The sequence below is a fragment of the Schistocerca serialis genome, chromosome 1 (genome assembly GCF_023864345.2).
Source record: "Schistocerca serialis cubense isolate TAMUIC-IGC-003099 chromosome 1, iqSchSeri2.2, whole genome shotgun sequence".
Taxonomy (NCBI): Eukaryota; Metazoa; Arthropoda; class Insecta; order Orthoptera; family Acrididae; genus Schistocerca; species Schistocerca serialis.
The window spans coordinates 669,118,872-669,141,426 of NC_064638.1; the positions used below are offsets into that span (position 1 = coordinate 669,118,872).

Genomic DNA, 22,555 nt, shown 5'->3' on the forward strand with positions numbered 1-22,555 from the left:
TGTCTCGTCTTTAACATGTGTCTTTGTTTTTGAAAGTATGTCCTGTGTAATTGTTTCAAGTTTTTTGTCCAGATAGTCGTCACACAATTTACATTCATGTACAATTCTTTTGGCCGTGTTGGTGTCATTGTTTAGTGATGCGAGGTCCGCTCAGTCTTCTAATTTTTCTATCTTTTCTTTGAGGTGGGTTTGTTCAAGAACTACCATTGTGAGCTGTTGGGTAATATTTCCTACTTCTTCAGTCAGCTTTTCTTGGGTGGAGCTAGCTGAAGTGTGGGCCTGAGCTAACTCTTCCACATGGGTGTTCACTTCCTGCTGCACATTAACTATTTGAGTTAACTGATTCTCACATCGGGTGATATTGTTTTTTGTTTCATGTGTGAATGTAACCATAATTTCTTCCTGTTTAGTGACTTGGTCGGACAATGTCTCAAATCGCTGCCTGAGCTGTTGAGTGGTGGTATTTAATTCTGTCATCTGTTTCGTCATTCGTTCAAAATTTTCGGTCATAGTATGGTTTAATACGTCAATTTTCTGACTGTCTCGTTTCATGTCTGCAAATAACTCTAATAGTTGGTCCAGTTTGTCAGTCTCCTATGTCCGATTTGTGTCACGTTGCTGAATTTGTCTCATATTCGGTTCTGACATTGATGTTAACAATGGCACTGACGGTCTAGTCTCGCGTCCATTCCACAGTTCGTCATTTAAAGTCGCTATCTGTGTATTATCACAAATGTTGCGAGTTTGAGGCAAAATCATCGCATTGACCTATGAACTCGTCCATGGAGGGAAACACAGACTTTCTTGTTGGTTGAACCATGAATCTAGTTCACTTAACTCATCTGCCAAAACTATCTCGACCTTACCGCATTCCATTTTAATAGGATGTATAATCGTAAATCAAAAAGGGAATAATATAAGTCTGATTAATAAAGATTTGACTCAAATTTAGGTTCAAAAATTTTCTCGTTAATGTAAATGATTGCTCTATTGCAACAATGGTTTGAGAAAGATACAGAAGGGTGGGTAAAATTTTTCGTAACAAATGACTGTTTGGCTGTCAAATTCACGATCTTCATATGCTACAACAATACTATAATTACCACAAACTACAATAGAGGCAGATAATTTTGGAAAAACCTAGAAGAAAACTACAGGATGTGTGGAAAGGGAAAAATGGAGTCTGCAGTTGACTGTTGAATATTTGAATAAAATATAATTGTGTGACTCACCATTAAATTTTCTGTCCTGCAGCAGCTGGTCAATCACTTCTGCATAAATCGTATTCGTCAAAATATGGATTTTCTTAATACATCTCCATCAGAAAATCACCAAAAAGTCTCAAAATAACAGTTTTGCGTCAATATATGCCATGAAAAGAAAAACAGATTGAATTAGTTACAAAAATTCTTTACAATATTGTTTTATAATCATTTGCTTAGGTACAATAAAATTGGTCTTTTAGTTACCCTTTGAACTTCAGGATTTTTGGTTATTCTCTGTTGGGAAAAAATACGAATTAAAGTTTCAAATTTGCTCAAAAATGATACATCCAAAGATTGCATCCTGTCGCGGAAGCCAATTGTAGTGGCTAATAAAAAAGAAAAGTTTGAAATGTGGGAAGAAATGGTGAATAAAAAGGGGGGTTTTAAAATCGTTAATGACCGTGAAAAAGGAAAAGAATGAAATGCAAATCGGACTTCGAATTACAGAAAACCTGTCAGACTTAGTGATTCGGAAAAGCTATTGTTGGGGTGGTCCTTGTGGCGTTTCTGAGCAAAAGTCAAACCAATTTCCACAACAAAAATTATTTGAAAGAGAACAGAGAACTAAAAAAAGGTGATTAACAGGGGGAAATGACGTAGATAAGAGTACATTCATTACCAAGTTAATATGTCTTCTCTCGTGCGGCGTTCAGGTCTTGTTCTCCAACGATCTCCTGCTTCATTTCTGCATGAACAAGTCGTAGCTGCTCCAAAAATTTGCAGTAAATTTCATCATCCAGGAATTACTAATGTCTACAAATTAAAACCATCCTGATATCGAATGCGATGTATTTTACAGCTGCTCCCACAATACTATATGTCTGCACTTCAATAAGTTTTTATGTCTTAATCAGACCAAGACTAACGAATAAGTTTTACATCTGAATCATACCAAGACTAGTGAATAAGTTAAATTAAGCTTTCGCTCACAAGAGACAATAGCGGGTAGAAAACAAAATGTGTTCCAATTTTTGTACCTTCATTTTCTTATAAATACTTTCTCTGCCATCGAGTGCTCACACAGCTGCGACGGTATAATTTATATCTGAGGGAACGAGTGTAGCGCGGCGAAATTTAAAGTCCCGCTACAACACACACACACACACACACACACACACACAACAGTTGGCAACACTACACACTGAAAACACATATATGTTGATCACCAAATGGAAGTGAAAGTGAAACATGCGAAGTGACAAGTGCTTATGAAACAACACCAGAAATCGACTAGCTGGAGTATGAAGACCTGCAAATACATCTCCAGGAACACACATGTGTTAACAGCGCTGGAAATCATAAGTAACACCGAACGATACATTCCTAATACGAAACCTTTGCTACAAAAGTTGCTTCTAACCTAAAAAGCAAGAGAAAAACATGACAAAATGTAAGATATCAGTATATTATATCTATCACATAATACGTTTTATTGTACATATAAAAAGAAACATGTATTTCAGGCCACTGATGATGCTTCCCAAATAAATGAAGTGAAAAGTGTATGGCAACAAACTGCCTTCATTTAGTTGCATAGATGGTACATACCTCCACGAAGCCTATTGTTGTTCATTCGTTAGAACTTGAGCCTCCTACATTGCATACTGGTGTTGGCTCGTTCTAACTGTTGATACCGTTCAGAATTAGACTTCAATTGGTAGAATCGATCTGGGAGCAATCTCGGGCCATGAATTCATCTGAAAATATGTCTTTTGGCTTTCTCCAGGTCATCCATCATGCCTATTCTCTTCATCAAGAGGGTCTCTGCAGCATACAGAAACTGTCGTCTGACAGCAGATCTGTAATGACGAACCTTAGCATTCTTCGAAATGCACTTCTTGTTGTACAGATTGTGGGACAGATGTTATGCTGTGTTGAGTTTGTTACTCCTTTCTGAGATAGAAGTGCATCTCTACCATTGGGGTGGACCCATTCACTGAGATAATGAAAGCGATTTACCTTCCCAATCATTACATGTATAGTCATCAAAGGGGTGTTACTGGAGTGCCACTTCTCAAAGTATTTGGTCTTGTTATATGATTTTTGTAACCCTGACTTCACTGCCATCTCATGCAGGGCTTGTACAGCAATGACAACATCCTTAGAGTTGCTGGTTAAGATTGCAATGTCGTCTGTGAAAACAAGGCACCTTATCTTGTTTCTTCGGATCTTGACTCCAATGGTAACTGGTTTGATTCCTAGATTCCTCAGCGTACATTCCCAGGTTTTGATGGCTTTTTAAGCACCAGATTAAACAGAATGGGTTATAGACAATCACCTTGACGTACTCCCGTTTGGATGTTGAAACTCCAAGATAGTTCTTTTCTGAACTTCACCTTAGAGGTTGTATCCGTGAAAGTCTGTTTGATGAGGGTGTGTGCGTTGTAATCCACACCTCGTTCGTGGAGTACTAGGAAGAGTGTTTGGCGGTTGATGGAATCATAAGCTTTCGTAAAGTCTAAGAAAACCACGGTGATGTTCGTACTCCTTTTTTGTTTTAATTGGAAATCTGCTAAGTACAGGACCTTCTGCGTCGAAATCCTCTTCTATATTCACCAATTGTTTGATCACCTTGACTTTCTACATTGTCCATTAAAATCTTGGAGAGCACTTTGTATCCCATTGGCAGCAGAGAAATCCCCTGGTAGTTGTTGAGATAGCTGCGATCGCCTTTCTTATGTAAAAGGTGTAAGATAGCTGATTTCCAGTCATCAGGGATCCTACCAGCCTCCCAACAGTCAACCAAGATCCGGTGTAGAGCCTCTATGATCATATTTCCACCTGCTTTCAGAGCTTCTGCAACGATGCCATCTTCCCCGGGTGCCCCATTCTTAAGATGGTTGATGACATTAACAACTTGCTGTATAGTTGGCGGGTTAGATGGTAAGAGCATCACTTGAGGTTTTTCAGCAGGCAATCTTTCCGTGGGCTCTTGACAATTAAGCAATTGCTCAAAATAGTTTGCCAAAAGTTCCACATTTTCGCGGTTATTAGTGACCAGCTCCCTGGCCATATTCTTAAAGTGAAGGTGTTGTGGTTTATACCCTGAGGATTCCCCTCTGAAGGCCCGATAAAAGTTTCTGGTGTTGTACATTTCAAATTCTTCATCCAACTTTTCCAGTCTTGATCGATCGTAAGATCTCTTCACACACCTGATAGTCTTCCTTGTCAATTTCCACACCATTGTGAAATTCTCCCAGTCTTTGTCGTTTAGTCAAGTTCCACTTCCTCTAGGCTGTGGCACACTCAGCAACTGTGAGGTCACATTCAGAATTCCATCACCTATGACTTCGCTTCCTTTGAGGTTATTGGTTGCCTTGCTTACAAAGGACCTCAGTTGGTTCCAGTCTTTCATTCATTTTTGCATGATGTCCATTGTAAAGCGTTCTTTATTCTCTGTAAAGAATTGGGGATCAATCCTTGGTGGGATTGTGGTAGGAGGTACCTTTCGATTGGGTAGTATTCTGGTCTTTATTTGCATGAAGAAATGGTCAGAATCAACATTCCAACCTTTGTGTACTCTGACATTCGTGATTTCTTTCCTGCTCTGTACACTGATTCCAACATGATCGATTTGAAATGATCTAATAGTAGCGTTTGGTGACTGCCAAGTGGTCTGGTATCTTGCCTTTCTGGGGAATACTGTGGATACGATCTTCAACTGATACAACCTACACAGTTCAATTAAGTGTTTGCCGTTAGCATTTGTTCGTCTATGTGCTGTCTAAGGCCCCAGTATGTCTTGGTACTGTTGTTCTTTTCCCAGTTGAGCATTGAAGTCACCTACCTGTAGGTTGACATGGTGATTGGGGATCTTACTGATCCCATCTTCTAGCATCTGCAAGAAACTTCGGACCTTTTCAGGGTTCTTGTTTTCATCATTAACTGGAGCGTGTGCATTTACAATAGAATATCCCTTGTTCCCGCATGTTAGGGATAACACAGAGATGCATTTGCTAGCTGATGTGAATCCTATGACAGAATCCATCACATCACGTCTTATTAAAAGGGCTGTTCCAAAAACGCTGGAGCCATGTGTGTTCTTAGACGCCGGCTTCCCTTTAATTATTTTATAACCTTCCAACTCAAAAACCGTATCATCAGTGAATCTGGTTTCTTGGACAGCCATTGTTGAAATTTTGCGTTTATTCAGGATATCAGTCAATTGCTTAAGTTTTCCGGTTTTACAGTGTGTTTGAATATTGATAGTTCCAAAGTGTGTGATAGTTTTGGGTCTCAATCAGATGGTGATTTTAGGGAACTCTGATTTTCCCTGCATGATGATGTCAGGCTCCCCAGAATCCGAAGGCCTCAGTGCGCCACTCTTGGTGACGGGAGACTGGATACTCCCTGGGGTAGTGACATCTGCGTCAGTGTTTATCATTGTATGTGAACTAGTAAAGGGATATACCAGGGGCGAAGGCTGAAAACCTTCAGGGTTGGCTACTCTGAACCTTATTCAGGAGCTTTGATTACAGTGGTGTCACAGCTCCCAAAGGCATTTTAGAGCTACTGCCAGGAATTATTCTGGCCATTGCTTACATGGGGAACAGACACCCTTGCAGCTGCCTAAGATTTTGTCTTAAAAGCGTGACGATCTCTGCAGAAGAGCTGATTGCGATTGGTACTTGGAATCCAAGAATGAGGAGCAGTTGAGTTAATGTTCCGCGAAGCCACTCAGCCATTTTAATATTGATATAGATCCTTTGGAATAATACTGAAAGAATGAATTTCCTTTTGGAATAATACTGAAAGAATGAATTTCCTATGGTACTATTGGAGGGTCTGCCCTGGTTGTCAATTTGGTTACCTTATATGAACCAAGGAGAACATGGATTATGTTGCAGAAGTAGTTGCAATACTATCCCATTGTGAAGTCAGTCTGCATGATATGCGACATAAAGTATCAGTTGAGTGATGTCGTAACAGAAGTACACTCTAAATTGACATTGCATTGCTAGTATGAAGAATTAAAGATGTAACGATATGTGGTGACATACAGGGTTAAAGATGTGGGCAGTTTTTCTTATTATTGGTACAGAATCTGTCAATACAGATTTCCGTAACTAGAGGATCACATTTTGTCTTCATAATGTATAATAACTTATACAATTGTCAACTGGCTTTTCTGAAGATATAAATAACATATAATCATTCTAACAGTCATAAAATGAGATAGAGTTTGTCTTTTGGGATTGTTTTGGTAAGTGTTGAGAAAGGTAACTGCTCAAATTGCTAATGCTAGTCATTTGGTGAATAACAGTACTGTCACCAGCAAAACTCTAAAATTTTATTTTTTGGGAGAGTTATGCCCTGTGCAGTAATTTGAGATGTACCTGTTTTGCAAAAACCAAAACAGATCTGCACAATATTATTTTAGGGAAGGAAAGTGTAAAATGATAGAAATGCTGATTTTTGGGTCATTGTACTGAATTGTTGTATGGTTTTGTTTCTGCTCTAAGAGGGATAAATAATAATAAAAAAAAGTTAGAATTGTAGCATCATACCAAGAGTCAATTGTAGTCCTATGGTGAACCTCCCCCCCTCCCTTTGCCCCTTGTGATCAGAGACGAATTGCCAGCCAAAATCGAAGATACACCAGCCACAATGTTCTCAGAAAATGTTCATCCTCGCATATTGGATGTAGAAAAGTTTAATGTGCTATTAATAAACTGTTGGGGCATCCTAGGAAGGATCCCTGTTTTAGAATCTCTTATTGAAAGTTATAATGCACAGACAGTGTCAGGAACAGAAGGTTGGTTGAGAGTGGAAGTGCGTGGAAGCAAAATTCTAAATTCAAATTAGAATATTCATTGTAACGATAGGTTAAATGCCAAAAGTGGTGGTGTATTTATTGCAGGAAAGAATTCTGTAATATCTACTAAGGTTATTATGGTTTCTGAATGTCAATTAATCTTGGTGAAGTCGGTAGATCAAAAACGATAGTGGATGCTTTTATAGACTGCGTGCCCAGGGAGAACTTGCAGAATTTTGTGAATAAGTTTCCTGATGATCATGCTATTGCAATAGGGGGTGACATCATCTTGCCACACAGAATAGGAGAGTCATGTGACCAAAAATGGTGCCAGAGACAGGGTTACATGTGGCATTATTCTGAATGTCTAATCCAAAAATTGCTTTAAGCAGATAGTGAGAGAACCAACTCGTGAAGATAAAGTCTTAGACCTTCTCTCTGAACTTTTAGAATCAGTTAACGCAGAGTGATCATAAGGCAGTGATTGCATCAATGATGTGGGTATTACATGGATTGTTATGAAAAGTAGGAAAGTATTTTTGATGAGCAAGAGTGACACGATACAAATTGGAGTGTCTTAGTAGTCAACATCAAATATTTGATGCTGAGGACAAAGATATAAAGCACAAATGGAAAAAAACCAAAAGCATTGTTCAGTATGCCGTAGACTAGGTTTAATAATTGTTATATAAAACTGCTTCCTAAACAAAGAGAGCTTCACCACAGATTCCAGATAAGTCAAAACTTATCTGAGAAACAAAAGCTGAATGAAGCAAAAATGAGCATAAAGGAAACAATGGGAGAAGTGTTCAATGACTTTAAAAGTAAAATTGTGCCATCCCTTCTGACCAAAAACTGTTGGATTTTTTTTGTCATATGTAAAATCAGTAAGCAGATTATGTAATCTCTTCAGTCACTCATGAATCATACTGGCACCGAAATGGAAGATGACAGAGAGAGGCTGAAATACTAAATTTGATCTTCTGCAATTGTTTCACTGCAGAAGATCGTAATATTGTTGCTGCTTTCAATCATTGTATGAACATAAAAGCCAGATATTTTGATAAATGATCACAGAATAGGAAAGCAACTATAATCACTTGGTAGTGGAAAGGCATCAAGACCAGATGAAGTATCTGTAAGATCGTACAGAGATTATGCGAAAGAACGTGATCCCTAGTAGCAGCAGTTTCTCATAAATCACTGGAGCGATGAAGGGTACCTAGTGACTGAAGTGCAGGTTATTCCCATTATAAAGAAGGGTCATAGTACAGTTGCACATAATTGTAGGCCTGTATCGCTGATGTCGGTCTGATACTGAGTTATGGAACAAGCTTTTATGAAGATTTTGGAGAACAAAAATCCTCTCTCAAAAAATTAACATGGATATCTCAAGCCGAGATCTTGTGAAACTCAGCTCGCTCTGTTCCTCCATGGGATCCGCAGTGCTAAAGACATCACCACTCTGGTTGTTGTCATGTTCCTAGACTTCAAGAAGGCATTTGACACCGTCCTGCTCTGCTGTTTAGTGAAAAAAATATGAGATTATCGACTATTGGACCAGATTCGCAACTGTATTCAAAACTTCTTTGCAGAGAGAGCTCAACACATTCTTAATGGACCTCAATCGACAAATGTAATGACAATTTCAGGACTACCCCGAGGAAGTGTGGAAGGAATGTTGCTGTTTACAAGATATATATAAATGATCTAGTAAAAAACGTCAGAAGCTTCATAAGGCTATACACAGACGATGCTGTTATCTGCAGGAGCTTAGCAACGCCAGAAGACTGCAGCAATTTGCAAAAGGACCTGCAGAGGATTTATGAGTGGTGCAGAGACTGGTAGTTAACCCTGAATGTAAATAGATGTAACATATTGCGCACACATAGGAGAAAAACTCCATTACTGTAGAACTACATTATTATGACAGATTGCTGGAAACAGCGTCTTCCATAAAATATCTAAGAGTAACAGTCTGTAGCAATGAAATGTGGAAGTACACATAATCAGTAGGAAAAACAGATATGCTAGACTGAGATTCAGATGAAGAATCTTAAGGAAATGTAACTCATCCCTGAAAGAAGTGGCTTCAAAATACGTTTGGCCAGTTGTTGAGTGTTCCTCATCATTCTGCGATGCTTACCAGGTTGGACTAATAGAAGAGATATAGAAGATCGAACAAAGAGCAATGCGTTGCGTCCCAGGGTCATTTAGTCAATGTGAGAGCGTTACAGAGCTCAACAAACCCCAGTGACAGACTCTGTAAGAGAGACATTGTGCTTCATGAACTGGTTCACTACTGAAATCCTGAGAGAGTACGTTTCAGGAAAAGTCAGGCAATATGTTACTTCCTCCCACGTATGTCTCGCAAAATGACCCTAATGAGAAAATCCGAGAAATTAGAGCTTATTAAGAGGTATACCAACAATAGTTTTTCCTATGCACCATTAATGAATGGAACAGGGAAGGGGGAATCAGGTAGTTGTGTCAGAAGTACTGTTTACCACGCACTGTGAAGTGTCTTGCAGAGTATAGCTGTAGGTGTAGAACTGTATCTAGTCTCAAGCTGGACAAGAGCTTTTATGTTCTTAGATTAAAGTGGTGAGTCACGTATTTTTTTCATTGTGAAAGCTGTGGGCCTTATTGAACAGAAAATGTTTGGACTTAGCCACTTTTATGCCTCAGTATTGTGTCTCTCATTATCTTAAATAGGTACATTCCTATTTTGATGACTTAATTGCATTAGCAAATATTTAACTAGTATTGCCCAATATTCAGGGCCTGTACCTGTGGACACTGTGGATCCCGAACCAACAGTAACTGCTGGAGATTTGAATGAGGCAGCCAGTGAACCCGGAGAAGTGTCCGAACCACCAGTAATTGCCCAAGTGAAGACCACATGTCCTCATACTCCGATTCCCACACCTGCAGTTCAGGATGCAGTAGAGACAAACACTGCTGCAACTGTGGAAGATGCAATTGCCACGTCACCTCGATGTGACACTGGCACAAAACGAAAGGCAGAAGTACTGTCCCAGGAGTCGGGCAAAATTGGGGTCACAATTACTACAAGCTGTGCATCACCTGTCTCCAAAGCACCTCGTCTTGGTTCACCACCACTTCCCTCGGTAAGTAATGGTCCTATGGATAAGTGCTTTAGGTATAATATAAGTCATAAAGCAACTAATTTGCAGCTAATTATGTAGAGTTTCTAAATATAATTGTTATATGTAGTAGTGCGAACCATAATTTGTTATTGAATTTTTTGGTGAAAGGCATCTTGGAAAGTGCTCCTTAAACGTTCTACCGGCATACACTGTAACAGTATATCTGCTTACTTGCAAACAACAAATGTGACACACTTTCTGATTGCACATAGGATTGTTCCTGACCATCTACAATCTGAGTGAAATCTTGAACTGCTGTTCGCTATAGAAAAAAAACGAAACTGTTCAAAATTTGAACTCAGCATACGAAACAGTTGTAATTTTACAAGGTCTTGCTGAGAAGAGGTGCAAAGTATCTTGTGAGCATTTTGGCACTTTGTCAAATTTAAGGCTTTCAAAAATGAAGCTAATAGTAATTCAAAGGAGATAATTTGGTTTGGATCCACAACTTTTGTGCTCAACACAAAATTTCAGGGCTGTGTCATTTTTGTGATACTTTAGGTCAAAATTGGGGAAAAATAAAGTAGAATGATTTTGTGACTACAGATGACTTAGTATGAGGGGCGGCCGTAGCTGTGATGATACATTTCAAATGTTGAAGAGCTGCGACAAAATGATTTATTAATCACTACTAATTTTCTGACATAATCGCATCTTCACGTACCAATGAATGACCTAAAGAAGATACATAAGTAGTAATTCTAATGTAACTAGAAGGAAGGTCAGTGTTGGGCGTAATTTCGATGGTTTATTGACAGGAAAATCGATTTTCAATCACATAATGACCATCTTCAGTGCTTTTAGTGTACAGATTAAAGCTTGTAGGTGCTGGTGTCAAGTTGTTATCAGTAACCAAAGCTATGAAACGATCACAATAACTGTACCTTTATTTTCTCCTTCAAAATGTTTTCCATATCACTGGAGAGGAATTGTTATCAGTAACCAAAGCTATGAAACGATCACAATAACTGTACCTTTATTTTCTCCTTCAAAATGTTTTCCATATCACTGGAGAGGAATTTTTGAAATTTCAGTAGCAGGTTCTGAACCAAGAACTGCTTTTACCATTTCTTCAAATTGGACATTAACAACTTATCTGCTCTTTTTTTTTTGACAACATAGTTATATGGAGATCAACAGTGATGAATTTACTTACAAACAATTATTCAAAATGACAGTCACAATCGCATTATTTTTTTTGCCGCCAACCGGTTTCAACCCGTGATGGGGTCATCTTCAGGGCAATTTACACCATTTGGTTGCTCGCTGGAGCCATCACCCTGCCCGTGCACGGTTGGTAACTCCAGAGCGAGTGACCAAATAGTGTAAATTGCCCTGAAGATAACACCATCATGGGTTGAAACCCGTTGGCGGCAAAATGAATAATGCGATTGTGACTGTCATTTTGAATAATTGACTTTTCTGCTATTGTGTGTGGTTTTTTGGCGTTTACGGTAAATGTTACCTTATAGCTAGCTTCCTGTTCTTTTGGCGAAACGTGCTGAAATTGTCAGGAGTTTCACTTGTTTTTATTTTGTTCCAACAACTGATGAGAAACAAATACACCTTTTCTTAATGGAGAGGAATGTTTGTTTGACAAATGTCATTTCAGTTTACTGGGAACCATAGCAGTCCCCCCTCCCAACACACACACACACACACACACACACACACACACACACACACACCAGAAAAAAGGTAAGGTAAATAATTATCACTGTATTGCCTTTGAGCTACTTTTTTCTTTCTTAGTTATTTCACTACTTGCACTCGAGCACAGAACACTCTGTACAATGAACAATATTGGGGGGTGGGGGTACAGTTTAATGACACTGTAATGAGCCTAGGGATAGCGTCTTTGATTAATAATTAAAATGCCCTTGGTCTCGGATTCATAACCCACTGCTGCTTAAATTTTGATTAATAATCAGCATTGGCAGACACAGACTTCCGGCATAAGAAGTAACCCTCATTCTGCCAATGGCCTTGTCATCATGGGTGGACATAGGTTCAAGGCACTCTCTTGTCCTTAGGGTGAGAAACTGCCTCTAAAGGCGTAAGAATCAGCAATGATCAACAGCATGAGGATTCAGAAGGCAATGGAAACCACTACGTTAAAGACACATAATGGGTATCCAAAGGACATGTGGCCTCTAATTGAAAAAATATCATGACGATCTCCCACCTTTATTACATATAGTGACTTAGCTTTTCACTCTTATCAACTTGTGCACAATGTTTTAGCAGTTATCTCTGTCTTCCACCTTTAAGCACTCAGGTTTTCAATCTCATCCAGTGCAGTCCCCAACAATCAGTCTTTCCTTCTCATCCCTTCGGGTAAGTGTCCCCTGATCCAGGGTCCTGGGTGACTTTTCCAAACTGTACCCAATTTCATAAACCTCTCCAGTCCTTTTCCTTCACCCCTCTTCCTTCCCATTCAACCCCTCCACCAGGAGGAAGAGTCACTGGCTCTGAAAGCTTGCATATACAAAACCCTTTTTTGTACGTGTGTTCTTACTTAATTATGATGTTTGTTTATCCCTCTGTAGGTGGGAGTCAACAGTTATTTTGATGTAATAGTTTACTTTCACTAAAAAAACTTTGTTCTCTGAAAGTAACTTTCTCTTCAAAGAATTTGCACTTTTAGATTGCGAGAATTGTCCACATAATTTACAGCGAAAAGAATTGAATCATTTAATTGCTCCATATACCATTACAAAATTTCAGGAACACTCACTATCTTGAATGGTGAGTGGATGCAGTGATATAGTCATTATTACTGTGATGTTTTTAATTTTATCGTTTAATTGTGTGTGAGATGCAATCAGATACTTCAATGGTTAATATGATGGTAGCAAAAGCATTGAGCTCAAAACTATTCAAGACATATAACTACCAAAATCTTAATTTTGCAAGTAAACTGTTTGTTTGGAGAAACTGTAGCACACACGTTAGCTTGTGGCAAATATAGGAAACATATTTGTTTGTGGCAAATGTAGTACCCATCCCTTTTTCAGATGAGTTTGTTTGCTGTTAGACTTTCATAATGTGCTTTGTATACCAAGGTTCCAACTTGGTTTGTGTGGCTGCTGTACAGGTGTTTACTTGTTCAAAAACCTGTTGTTTTATTGGTAGTATTATGAGTACCTTGCAGGGTTTGCCTGTATCCGGGTAACAGTGCATTGTTAATGAAGTTATATTCATGGGGCAAGACATTATTCCTGAATGTTGTTGTTTCACCCCTCTTTTTGTTCTAGTTATTTTCATCATAATTTCAAGACTTGTTTAGCTAACTTGATGTGAGCAGTGTATTAGTAAAGTCGTTCATTATCATGTGTCATCAAGACACACCCAACCTGTATTGAAAAGCTTAACAGTTGAAAAGTAAGGGTTGCCATTAATGTGCAACTTTCATTAATGACACATGGCGTAGCCTATGCTGGTTTCCTCTTGTAACCAAGCCCACAAGAAGGGATCATATTCAGCAAAACACAAGTAGTTCAAAGAGGGCCCACTCAAAAGAAAAAAGAGGAACATGGGAAGGTTAGAGATTAACATCAGTGGACTACAAGATTGTTAGCGACAAAGCACAATCTTAAATTGGGAGATGATAGGGAAGGAAATTGTCGACACTGATTTCAAAAAATAACTCCACATTTGCCTTGAGAAATTTAGGGAAACCACAGTAAACTTAAATCTTTGTGGGCAAATGGGGATTTGAACTAACACTTTTCAAATGTCAGCCTAGTATGCTAACCATTGAATCACCTCACTCAGTGATCTACTTCAAGGTCCATGAAATATGCAGATCATCATGGAGAGAAACCATTCATATGCTTGTTAAGTCCAGCAGGAAGCATTTGAATACAAACGACTGAGGAGTTTGCTCCATCAACTCAATTTATGACCAGGACTGTACAAGGGGTTTGGCTCATCTGGTTCCCCATGTTCTACAGTATTGACAGTGGCATCACATCCCTATCACTGATGGCTCGGGCAATGTACCTCTGTAGACAGCTCACCAACAAATGAAACACATGTATATATTTATGAAAAACCCTCTTTTACCGTCTAATTCTTTTTTAATATGTACCAGTTGAATTTTCTGTGATTGTCTGTAGATTATGCAAATGCCAGCAGGCTTTCTTGAAGGATTTAACTGGTTGCCTCCTCCCCTCTCCATCTGCAAATAGTGAACCAGAGTTGCCCCCCCCCCCCCCACACACAAAAAAAAAAGTACTGTGATCATCAGCTGTACTTCCTGTTGTTTTGATCTAAGTTGGTTGATAATTTCCGTGGGCTCCTTCCTTATTTAAAGTCATGTCCTGTTGTGGTAAGACACATGTAGTGGTACAGCTGTTGACAGTGTGGAATAATATACAGATAATATATCTTCTCACTCAGTTAAGGTGATCATATAGTGTGATGTAACTGTATTGTTTACTCTTCATCAGCTTTCAGAAAATATCTTTTGTGTTTGGATCAGAACAAAAGAGACTGTAGTCTTTGTATTTTCATATACATTGTTTTTTATATAGTTCAACATAGAAGACTACAGATGTGTGGTAGGAATGGACCACCTCAGCAAAATTGTCTCTTTTGTTTCATTTTATTTTTCTATCTTAGACAAATTTTTTTTCCATTAATGTGTAAAATACCAAAGTGAATCTAGTTTCTCCTCCGTATGTATAAAATGTATATAAAAGTTGTTGGGTCTCTATAAAAGTTGTTGGGTCTCAACACACTGACTGCGAGCAATGGACTGATTATCAGACTGTAACTACAAGTCTCTTTAAAGAAAGACAGTGTTGCACAGCCTTCTAAACTGTCGGCTGTGATATACATTTCATTGTGAAGTCCCTCTAGATGGAAAAATGTCAGCAGTATAGCTACCACGTCAAAAGTGCCACTTCCCCTCAATTCTGAAAATTCATTAGATTTACACGCTTTAAACATTTTTTCTTTTACTTATAATAAATAAACATGGTGAAACACACAAACATATTTACCCTTATTTTAAACACTGCCTGTTTCACTCAACAGTACACGAAATGGCAAAACAAATTCATGTGGTTTTCAGACAAGTGATTCATATGCAACCACGTGGGCATAAAATATTTCATATCACTACTTTCCCCTTCTGTTATGTGATCGAGGTGGGTGGTGAAATATACACTGCTGGTCATTAGAATTGCAGCACCATGAAGGCAGCATACAACAGACATCAAATTGGCATGACCGCATATGCAGATGACTAGCATTTCAGCGTAACCACACATCTTCACCTGCAGTCCGTGTATAAGAAAAGATTACGCAGTTGGTCTCTCATTCAAAATTCGCATTTGATGTTGGTTGTTTGTGAGAACATGGTATTGCTTCATTAAAGAGGGAGAAATTTCTGTCAACATCTGTTGGAATACAAGTGCAGCAGGATTGTGAATGATTGAGGTTTCAGTGTATTGTTCCGCTGTATTGCTGCTAGCATTGGTGGGGATTCCACAGGTATGAAAATATGATGGGGTGTAACTTTCAGCGTGATAATGATGTTCCTTACCTTCGTGAAATGGTTGTTCTCTTTGACTTCTCTCAGAGTACTTCTATGATTTTGTTCTGGTGGCTTTAAAATCCAGAATTGCTGCACTACATGTTGGTGAATAACGTGATACTGCTGTTGACAGATCATCCATTCTTTTCCTTAGCATATAAGTGACACACATTACATGAACCCCTTCAACTTTCTATATACAGACTAAAAGTAATTTGTCCAAAGTTAATTTTTGTTTCTGACAACTTGAGTTCTTTGTTAGTATAATGGTGTTCATTGTTGGCATAGTGGTGTTGTGAAAGTCTGTGTATCTACAGGACAGGCTGGTGATCCGAGCAGGCATTTCCTCCTCGAAGTAGCTACAACTGCTGTCCTTTATGGAAGATAAGCATCATTCCTCAATGTAGCACACTATGTGCAAAATAAAACTCCCACACAATGTCGGTACCTTTACATTTGACATGTTATTTTATAATCTTAAGTTGTATCATTTTTCAGTAAGAAGGCATGTGTATCACGAAAGTGAATTGATGGGTTTCGGCATGTCATGCTCAACACCATGCAGAATCACAGTGACCGTGTGTGTCTAGTTTCTGAGAGGACAGACATGTTGTTCACTTGGCTGTGAAGGATTGTATAGCCATGTCAACTACCTCAAGTTCGTGACTTAATAGCACCAAGACAAGTATGCACACAGACAGTAAAAGATATCTGAAGTACAGCTACCATTGTTGCAACTTTCCTTCATACACCACCAAAAAGAGGCGCACCAACAGTGGTGCACCAGATGACAAGAGGACAGCATCGTGTTGCGGTTTAAGATAGCTTCCAGTACCACAAAGAATATTTCTGTGTGTGGAGGCTCCGATTAGAACAACTGTTGCCAAGACTGTATTTGTCGACATCATAAAGGGCCAGCACCTGGTGTGATGCTTTAGTTTGCTGTTGCGTTACGTTTCTGGCTTGTTATGATGGGTAACTGTGACCTATCTTTAGATCTGTGTCATAAGGTTCCCTTGCTGTCTGACCTTGGTTTGACAATTGCCTTAGCCAGCATGTTCTCCAGAGGTCTCATCTACTGAAATAATCTGTCTGGTTTGCCAAGAGACTGGCATGCCACAATTTGCCAGCGAATGTGATTGTTGAACTCTGGTGCAGAGTTGAATCATTGTGGAGTGACGTACATATATCTGTGATCCAAGCTAAGTCCAGCTCGATGGCCAACCAGTTTGGAGCTTGGTTGCTGGCAGTAGTGGCAGCTCTGGTACTTAATTTTGCATCCTGTATACCCCTAAATCACCTACAAATTTAATGTTTTCTTTCTACTATACTATATACACACAATAAGTAAAATTTTGTTTGCTTTTCTTGTTGTTGCAGTTTTAATGACGATGAATGTATAATTCAGCACACTGAAGTAAATTTTGAACAATGGAAACTCTAGATAGGAATATCAACAATGTAGGAAAAGACAGATTGCTACTTACCATAAAGAAGACACATCAAGTTGCAGACAGGCACAATTAAAACGTACGGCCAGAGCCTTCGTCGTTCACACACAAGCCCATCTCGTGGACACATGACTGCCAACTCCAGCATCTTGGTCCGGAATGCAACTATCAGGTGGGATGCAAGCAGCAATCTGAAGGGGGTGGGGAAGGGATGTTAGTGTGCAGAATGGGGTAGAAATGAATGCTATCTGGTGCGAGTGTGTAGGGACTATACTGCCAATAGGCACAGGGTCAGGAGGTATGGGACAGGGAGGTGGGGAAGAAAGGAAAGGAGCAGGGAAAGACAGGCGGATGCGTTGGACAGAGGGCTCCAAATAAACAGGGTGGGAGGCGAGAATAGGGAGGAGGTGACAGGACAGAGGGGGTGGAAAATGTTGGGTAGATGGTGTGAGGACAGTACATTACTGTAGGTTGAATCCGGGATAATAACTGGAGCAGAGAATGTGCTGTAAGGTTAACTCCCATCGGTGCAGTTCAGCGAAGTTGGTGGTATAGGGACGGATCCAGATGGCTTGGGCAGTGAAGCAGCCATTGATATCAAGTATGTTATGTTCAGCTGCGTGCTGTACCGCAGGGTGGTCTACTTTGCTCTTGGCAACAGTTTGATGGCTGATAATCATACCAATATAAAAAGCTGTGCAATGATCACCTGTTAGATGGCAAGGCAGTTTTCACAGGTGGCTCGATCCCTGATGGGATAGGATAGACCTGTGACAGGACTGGAATAGGAAGTTCTGGGTGGGTGGATTGGGCAGGTTTTGCATCAGGGTCTTCCACAGGGATATGATCCTTGCGGCAAGGGGTCGGGATTGGAAGCGACTTAGGGATGGATTAGGATGTTGTGGAGATTGGTTGGGTGAAGGACATGCAAAGTATCTCGGGTAGGATGTCAGTCATTTCAGGGCATGATGATAGGTAATCAAAGCCCTGGCAATGGATGTGGTTCAGTTATTCCTGTCCGGAATGGTATTGAGTGATAAAGGGGACACTCCTTTGTGGCTGGTTCTTGGGGATGCACGGAGGATTGGGGGGTGTGAGGGAAATGGGTATGGAAGATCTATTTGCGGACTAGGTGGGGGGGGGGGGGGGGCTGCCTGTCTGTGAAGGCCTAGGTGAGATCCTCAGAATTCGGATCAGGGAGTTTTTGTCACTGCAGATACACTGTCTCAAGTTGGCCAACCTCTATGGGAGGGATTTTTTTGGTGTGAAAGGGATGACAGCTGTTAAAATGCAGGCACTGTTGGTGGTTTTAATGTGGGCAGAGGTGTAGATGGAGCTGTTAGGGGATGGAGCTGTTAGGGAGGTGGCGTGCAGAGTTGGTGAGGACCGTGTGAAGTGGATGGTAGAGAAGATGTTGAGGTTGTGAAGGAATGAAGATAAGGTGTCTTGGCTCAGAGTCCAGATCACGAAGATATCATCAATGAACCTGGTTTGGTGTTTGAGGAGGCTAGGAAGGTCTTCTGTGGAACACCCATCAAGAGGTTGGCACAGGAGGGTACCATGCTAGTGCCCAAGGCTGTGCCGCAGATTTTTTTATATACCTTACATTCAAATGCGAAGTAGTTGTGGGTGAGGATAAAGTTAGTAAGGTGTTTGAGGAATGAGTATAACATCCCTTGGCCCATACTAGCGGTTAGGAGTCATGAATTGATCAACTGATAAGTTCAACGACCTTCCTATTGTTATTGGTTCATCGCTGGGCAGCGCATTTCACGTGCACAAGCGAAATATTTATTCCTTGACTTAATGTTGTTCTGTGACAAGCAGAGAAATGTGAGAAAATCGGTATATGACACGTCTTTGTTGCGAGACAGGATAACGAGAAGACATGTATAAAGCGTGTGCAATGAAACAGTCATGGTTAGCTGCCATATTGTATAATTTGTATTTTTTGAGATTTGCAGGCGATATGTAACATTAACGTGGAGTTTAGCAACAGTCATAATACAGTCTGGTGCATTTTGAAAGGTAATTTCGCTTATTTATTTTTGATTAAAAGATTCTGTGATTAACTGTAATGTACGACGAGCTTGTATAGGACTTCGAACATTTGGTGGTCGATGTTTGCTGTAGAACCTGCTTCAATAAACTCCCAAAAGCATAGAGAAAGTTTTCTCTGCTAAAACGAGCTCATTTCACTCACAGACAGTCATTGAATGACCAAATGTGAATGGCAGTATCCCAATTTGAGAAGATCCTATAGAAGTTTTCTTTCTCTTACATTTCAAGAATTTTACAGGCAACAGTTGGAGTCTGAGTCTGCTTCTACACCACAAGAATAACTTGTCTACGTGTACAAAATTACGTATGCTGTGGGAGTAGTTTACACCGCTCTGGAAATTGATGTTGTCCTTCACAGACATACAGAGACACTACACACACTAGTTCAATAACAAAGAGTTTAATTTCTTATTTTGAGCCATAATAATATTATATGAGGTAGTGGATTTGGAGTCCAGAGAATGTGGGAAAGATAATGAAATAAATCTCTGCTGAATCACGTGGGAAAGATAGTTTCAGCGGCAGTATGACCATGGGGGATGTTGGTGTATAGGGAGGTGGCATCAACAGTGATAAGTAGGGATCCAGGAGGTAAACGGAGAGTCGGTGAAGGAAGTGGTTGGTGTCTGACATGGGAGGCTAGATTACAGGCAGTTGGTTGGAAGTGTTGGTCAATGAGGGCTGAAATTCTTTCAGCGGGGGCACAATAACCAGCCGCAGTGGGCGGACTATGATTGTTGGATTTGTGGATTTTGGGGAGCATGTAGAAGGTGGGTGTGCACCGTCATAGGGGCGAGGAAGGAAATAGATTTGTGAGAGATTTTCTTGGAAGGACCTAAGGCTTTAAGCAGGGATTGGAGTTTGTGTTGGACTTCTGGGATGGAATCACTCTGGCACAGTTTAAGGTGAAGGAATCAGATGATTTAGTGGAGGCTCCTGCTAGGTAGTCACTGCGACTCATAACAGCAGTGGTGGAACCTTTGTCTGCAGGTAGGATGAACAGATCAGGACTTGTTTTGAGGTTGTGTCATCTGCTGAAAGGTTGGTGTCCTAAAGAAAGAACCTGGAGAAGGATGGTGAGGAGGTAAGGAATCCCTGGAAGGTGACCAGTGGGTGGTTGGGTGGAAGTGGGGGGGGGGGGGGGGGGGGTGATCATGGTTGGATGGTGGTATGAACTGGAAGAGGCAGAGTTCAATGTTGAAATTAGGGTGGGTTTGTCTGGAGGGATTGGCAGAAAAGAACTGCTTCCATTTGCAGGGATCGAGAAAAGGAGAGCAGATCTTTGTCGAGTCTAGGATGGTTAAATTTAGATGTAGGGCTAAAGGTGAGCCCTTTGAGTGAGACTGAAACTTCTGTGGGGCTGAGGGTTTTTGTGGAAAAGTTAACAACACTGTTATTGGAACGTTTGGTCCTTGGATTTGGTGATGAGTTGGTAGGGAATTTGGTGATGTGGCAAGTCAGCAAGGTTATCTAGGAGGGTTTAGCTGCTAAGGAAGGTGGACGAGAGGAACACTGTGGGTACAGTAGAGGTTGGATAGGGGTGCTCCGATGTGGCAGTAGGTTGGATAACGTATAGAGGTGGCCCTCACAAACCTGGTACTGTAAAAACACATATCCATGGCACAGGCATCCCAGAACCACCTCTGCTTCTTCCGCGAGATACTACTACTCTGCAATCCATACTCCATACATCACAACTCTGAAACTGAATCCGTTGCTCCCCAGCACAAGTGCATTCTCCCAATCCAAAACCTCTGTCCTATCCAAAGGCCTCACCTTCAGCCCCACTCCCAGATTCAACCAAACAGCCCTCGTCAAAGATTTACTGTCCTACACTCGTACTCTCTGCTGGAAATATCACTTTGCCACGAAGAAAAATGATCCTAATCCTACTCCTAATGATCCAACTCCCCAAGACACTATCCAAATTGAACCCTGCCTGGAACAGTTCCGTCCTCCGTCACAGCGGGACCCACCTCCTCTTTCTCAAAATCACCCTCTCCAAACCTTCCAGGAATTTCTGACTTCCAGCCTTGCCTCTCAATCCTTCTTAAAAAACCTTAATCCTACTCCCAACATCACCACTGCTGAAGCCCAAGCTATCCGTGATCTGAAGGCTGACCGATCCATCGTCATTCTTCCGGCGGACAAGGATTCCACGACCGTGGTACTTGATAGTCGGGAGTATGTGGCTGAGGGACTGCGTCAGCTTTCAGACAACACCACATACAAAGTTTGCCAAGGGAATCCCATTCCTAATGTCCAGGTGGAGCTTCAAGGAATCCTCAGAACCTTAGGCCCCCCTACAAAACCTTTCACCTGACTCCATCAACCTCCTGACCCCACCGACACCCCGCACCCCTACCTTCTACCTTCTTCCTAAGATTCAAAAACCCAATCATCCTGGCTGCCCCATTGTAGCTGGTTACCAAGCCCCCACAGAACATACCTCTGCCTACATAGATCAACACCTTCAACCCATTACATGCAGTCTCCCCATCCTCCATCAAAAGACACCAACTTCTCGAATGCCTGGAATCCTTACCCAATCTGTTACCCCCGGAAACCATCCTTGTAACCAGTGATGCCACTTCCTTATACACAAATATTCCGCACGTCCTGGACCTCGCTGCGATGGAGCACTTCCTTTCACACCGATCACCTGCCACCCTACCTAAAACCTCTTTCCTCATTACCTTAGCCAGCTTCATCCTGACCCACACCTTCTTCACTTTTGAAGGCCAGACATACCAACAATTACAGGGAACACCCATGGGTACCAGGATGGCCCCCTCGTACGCCAACCTATTCATGGGTCGCTTAGAGGAAGCCTTCTTGGTTACCCAGGCCTGCCAACCCAAAGTTTGGCACAGATTTATTGATGACATCTTCATGATCTGGACTCACAGTGAAGAAGAACTCCAGAATTTCCTCACCAACCTCAACTCCTTTGGTTCCATCAGATTCACCTGGTCCTACTCCAAATCCCATGCCACTTTCCTTGACATTGAGCTCCATCTGTCCAATGGCCAGCTTCACACGTCCGTCCACATCAAACCCACCAACAAGCAACAGTACCTCCATTATGACAGCTGCCACCCATTCCACATCAAATGGTCCCTTCCCTACAGCCTAGGTCTTCATGGCAAACGAATCTGCTCCAGTCCGGAATCCCTGAACCATTACACCAACAACCTGAAAACAGCTTTCACATCCCGCAACTACCCTCCTGACCTGGTACAGAAGCAAATAACCAGAGCCACTTCCTCATCCCTTCAAACCCAGAACCTCCCACAGAAGAACCACAA

The 22,555-nt window shown here is 40.9% G+C and overlaps 1 protein-coding gene across 2 annotated transcripts in view; it reads left to right on the forward strand.

Annotated features, from left to right (window-relative positions):
* The window catches only part of LOC126480014 (polycomb group protein Pc), a 76,691-nt gene that overhangs the window by 35,791 nt on the left and 18,345 nt on the right, over positions 1-22,555 (forward strand). For both annotated transcript variants that reach the window (XM_050103833.1, XM_050103834.1), the window contains one exon: positions 9,802-10,151. In XM_050103833.1, the coding sequence (XP_049959790.1) occupies positions 9,802-10,151 (350 nt within the window). The remainder of the gene's footprint in view (positions 1-9,801; positions 10,152-22,555) is intronic.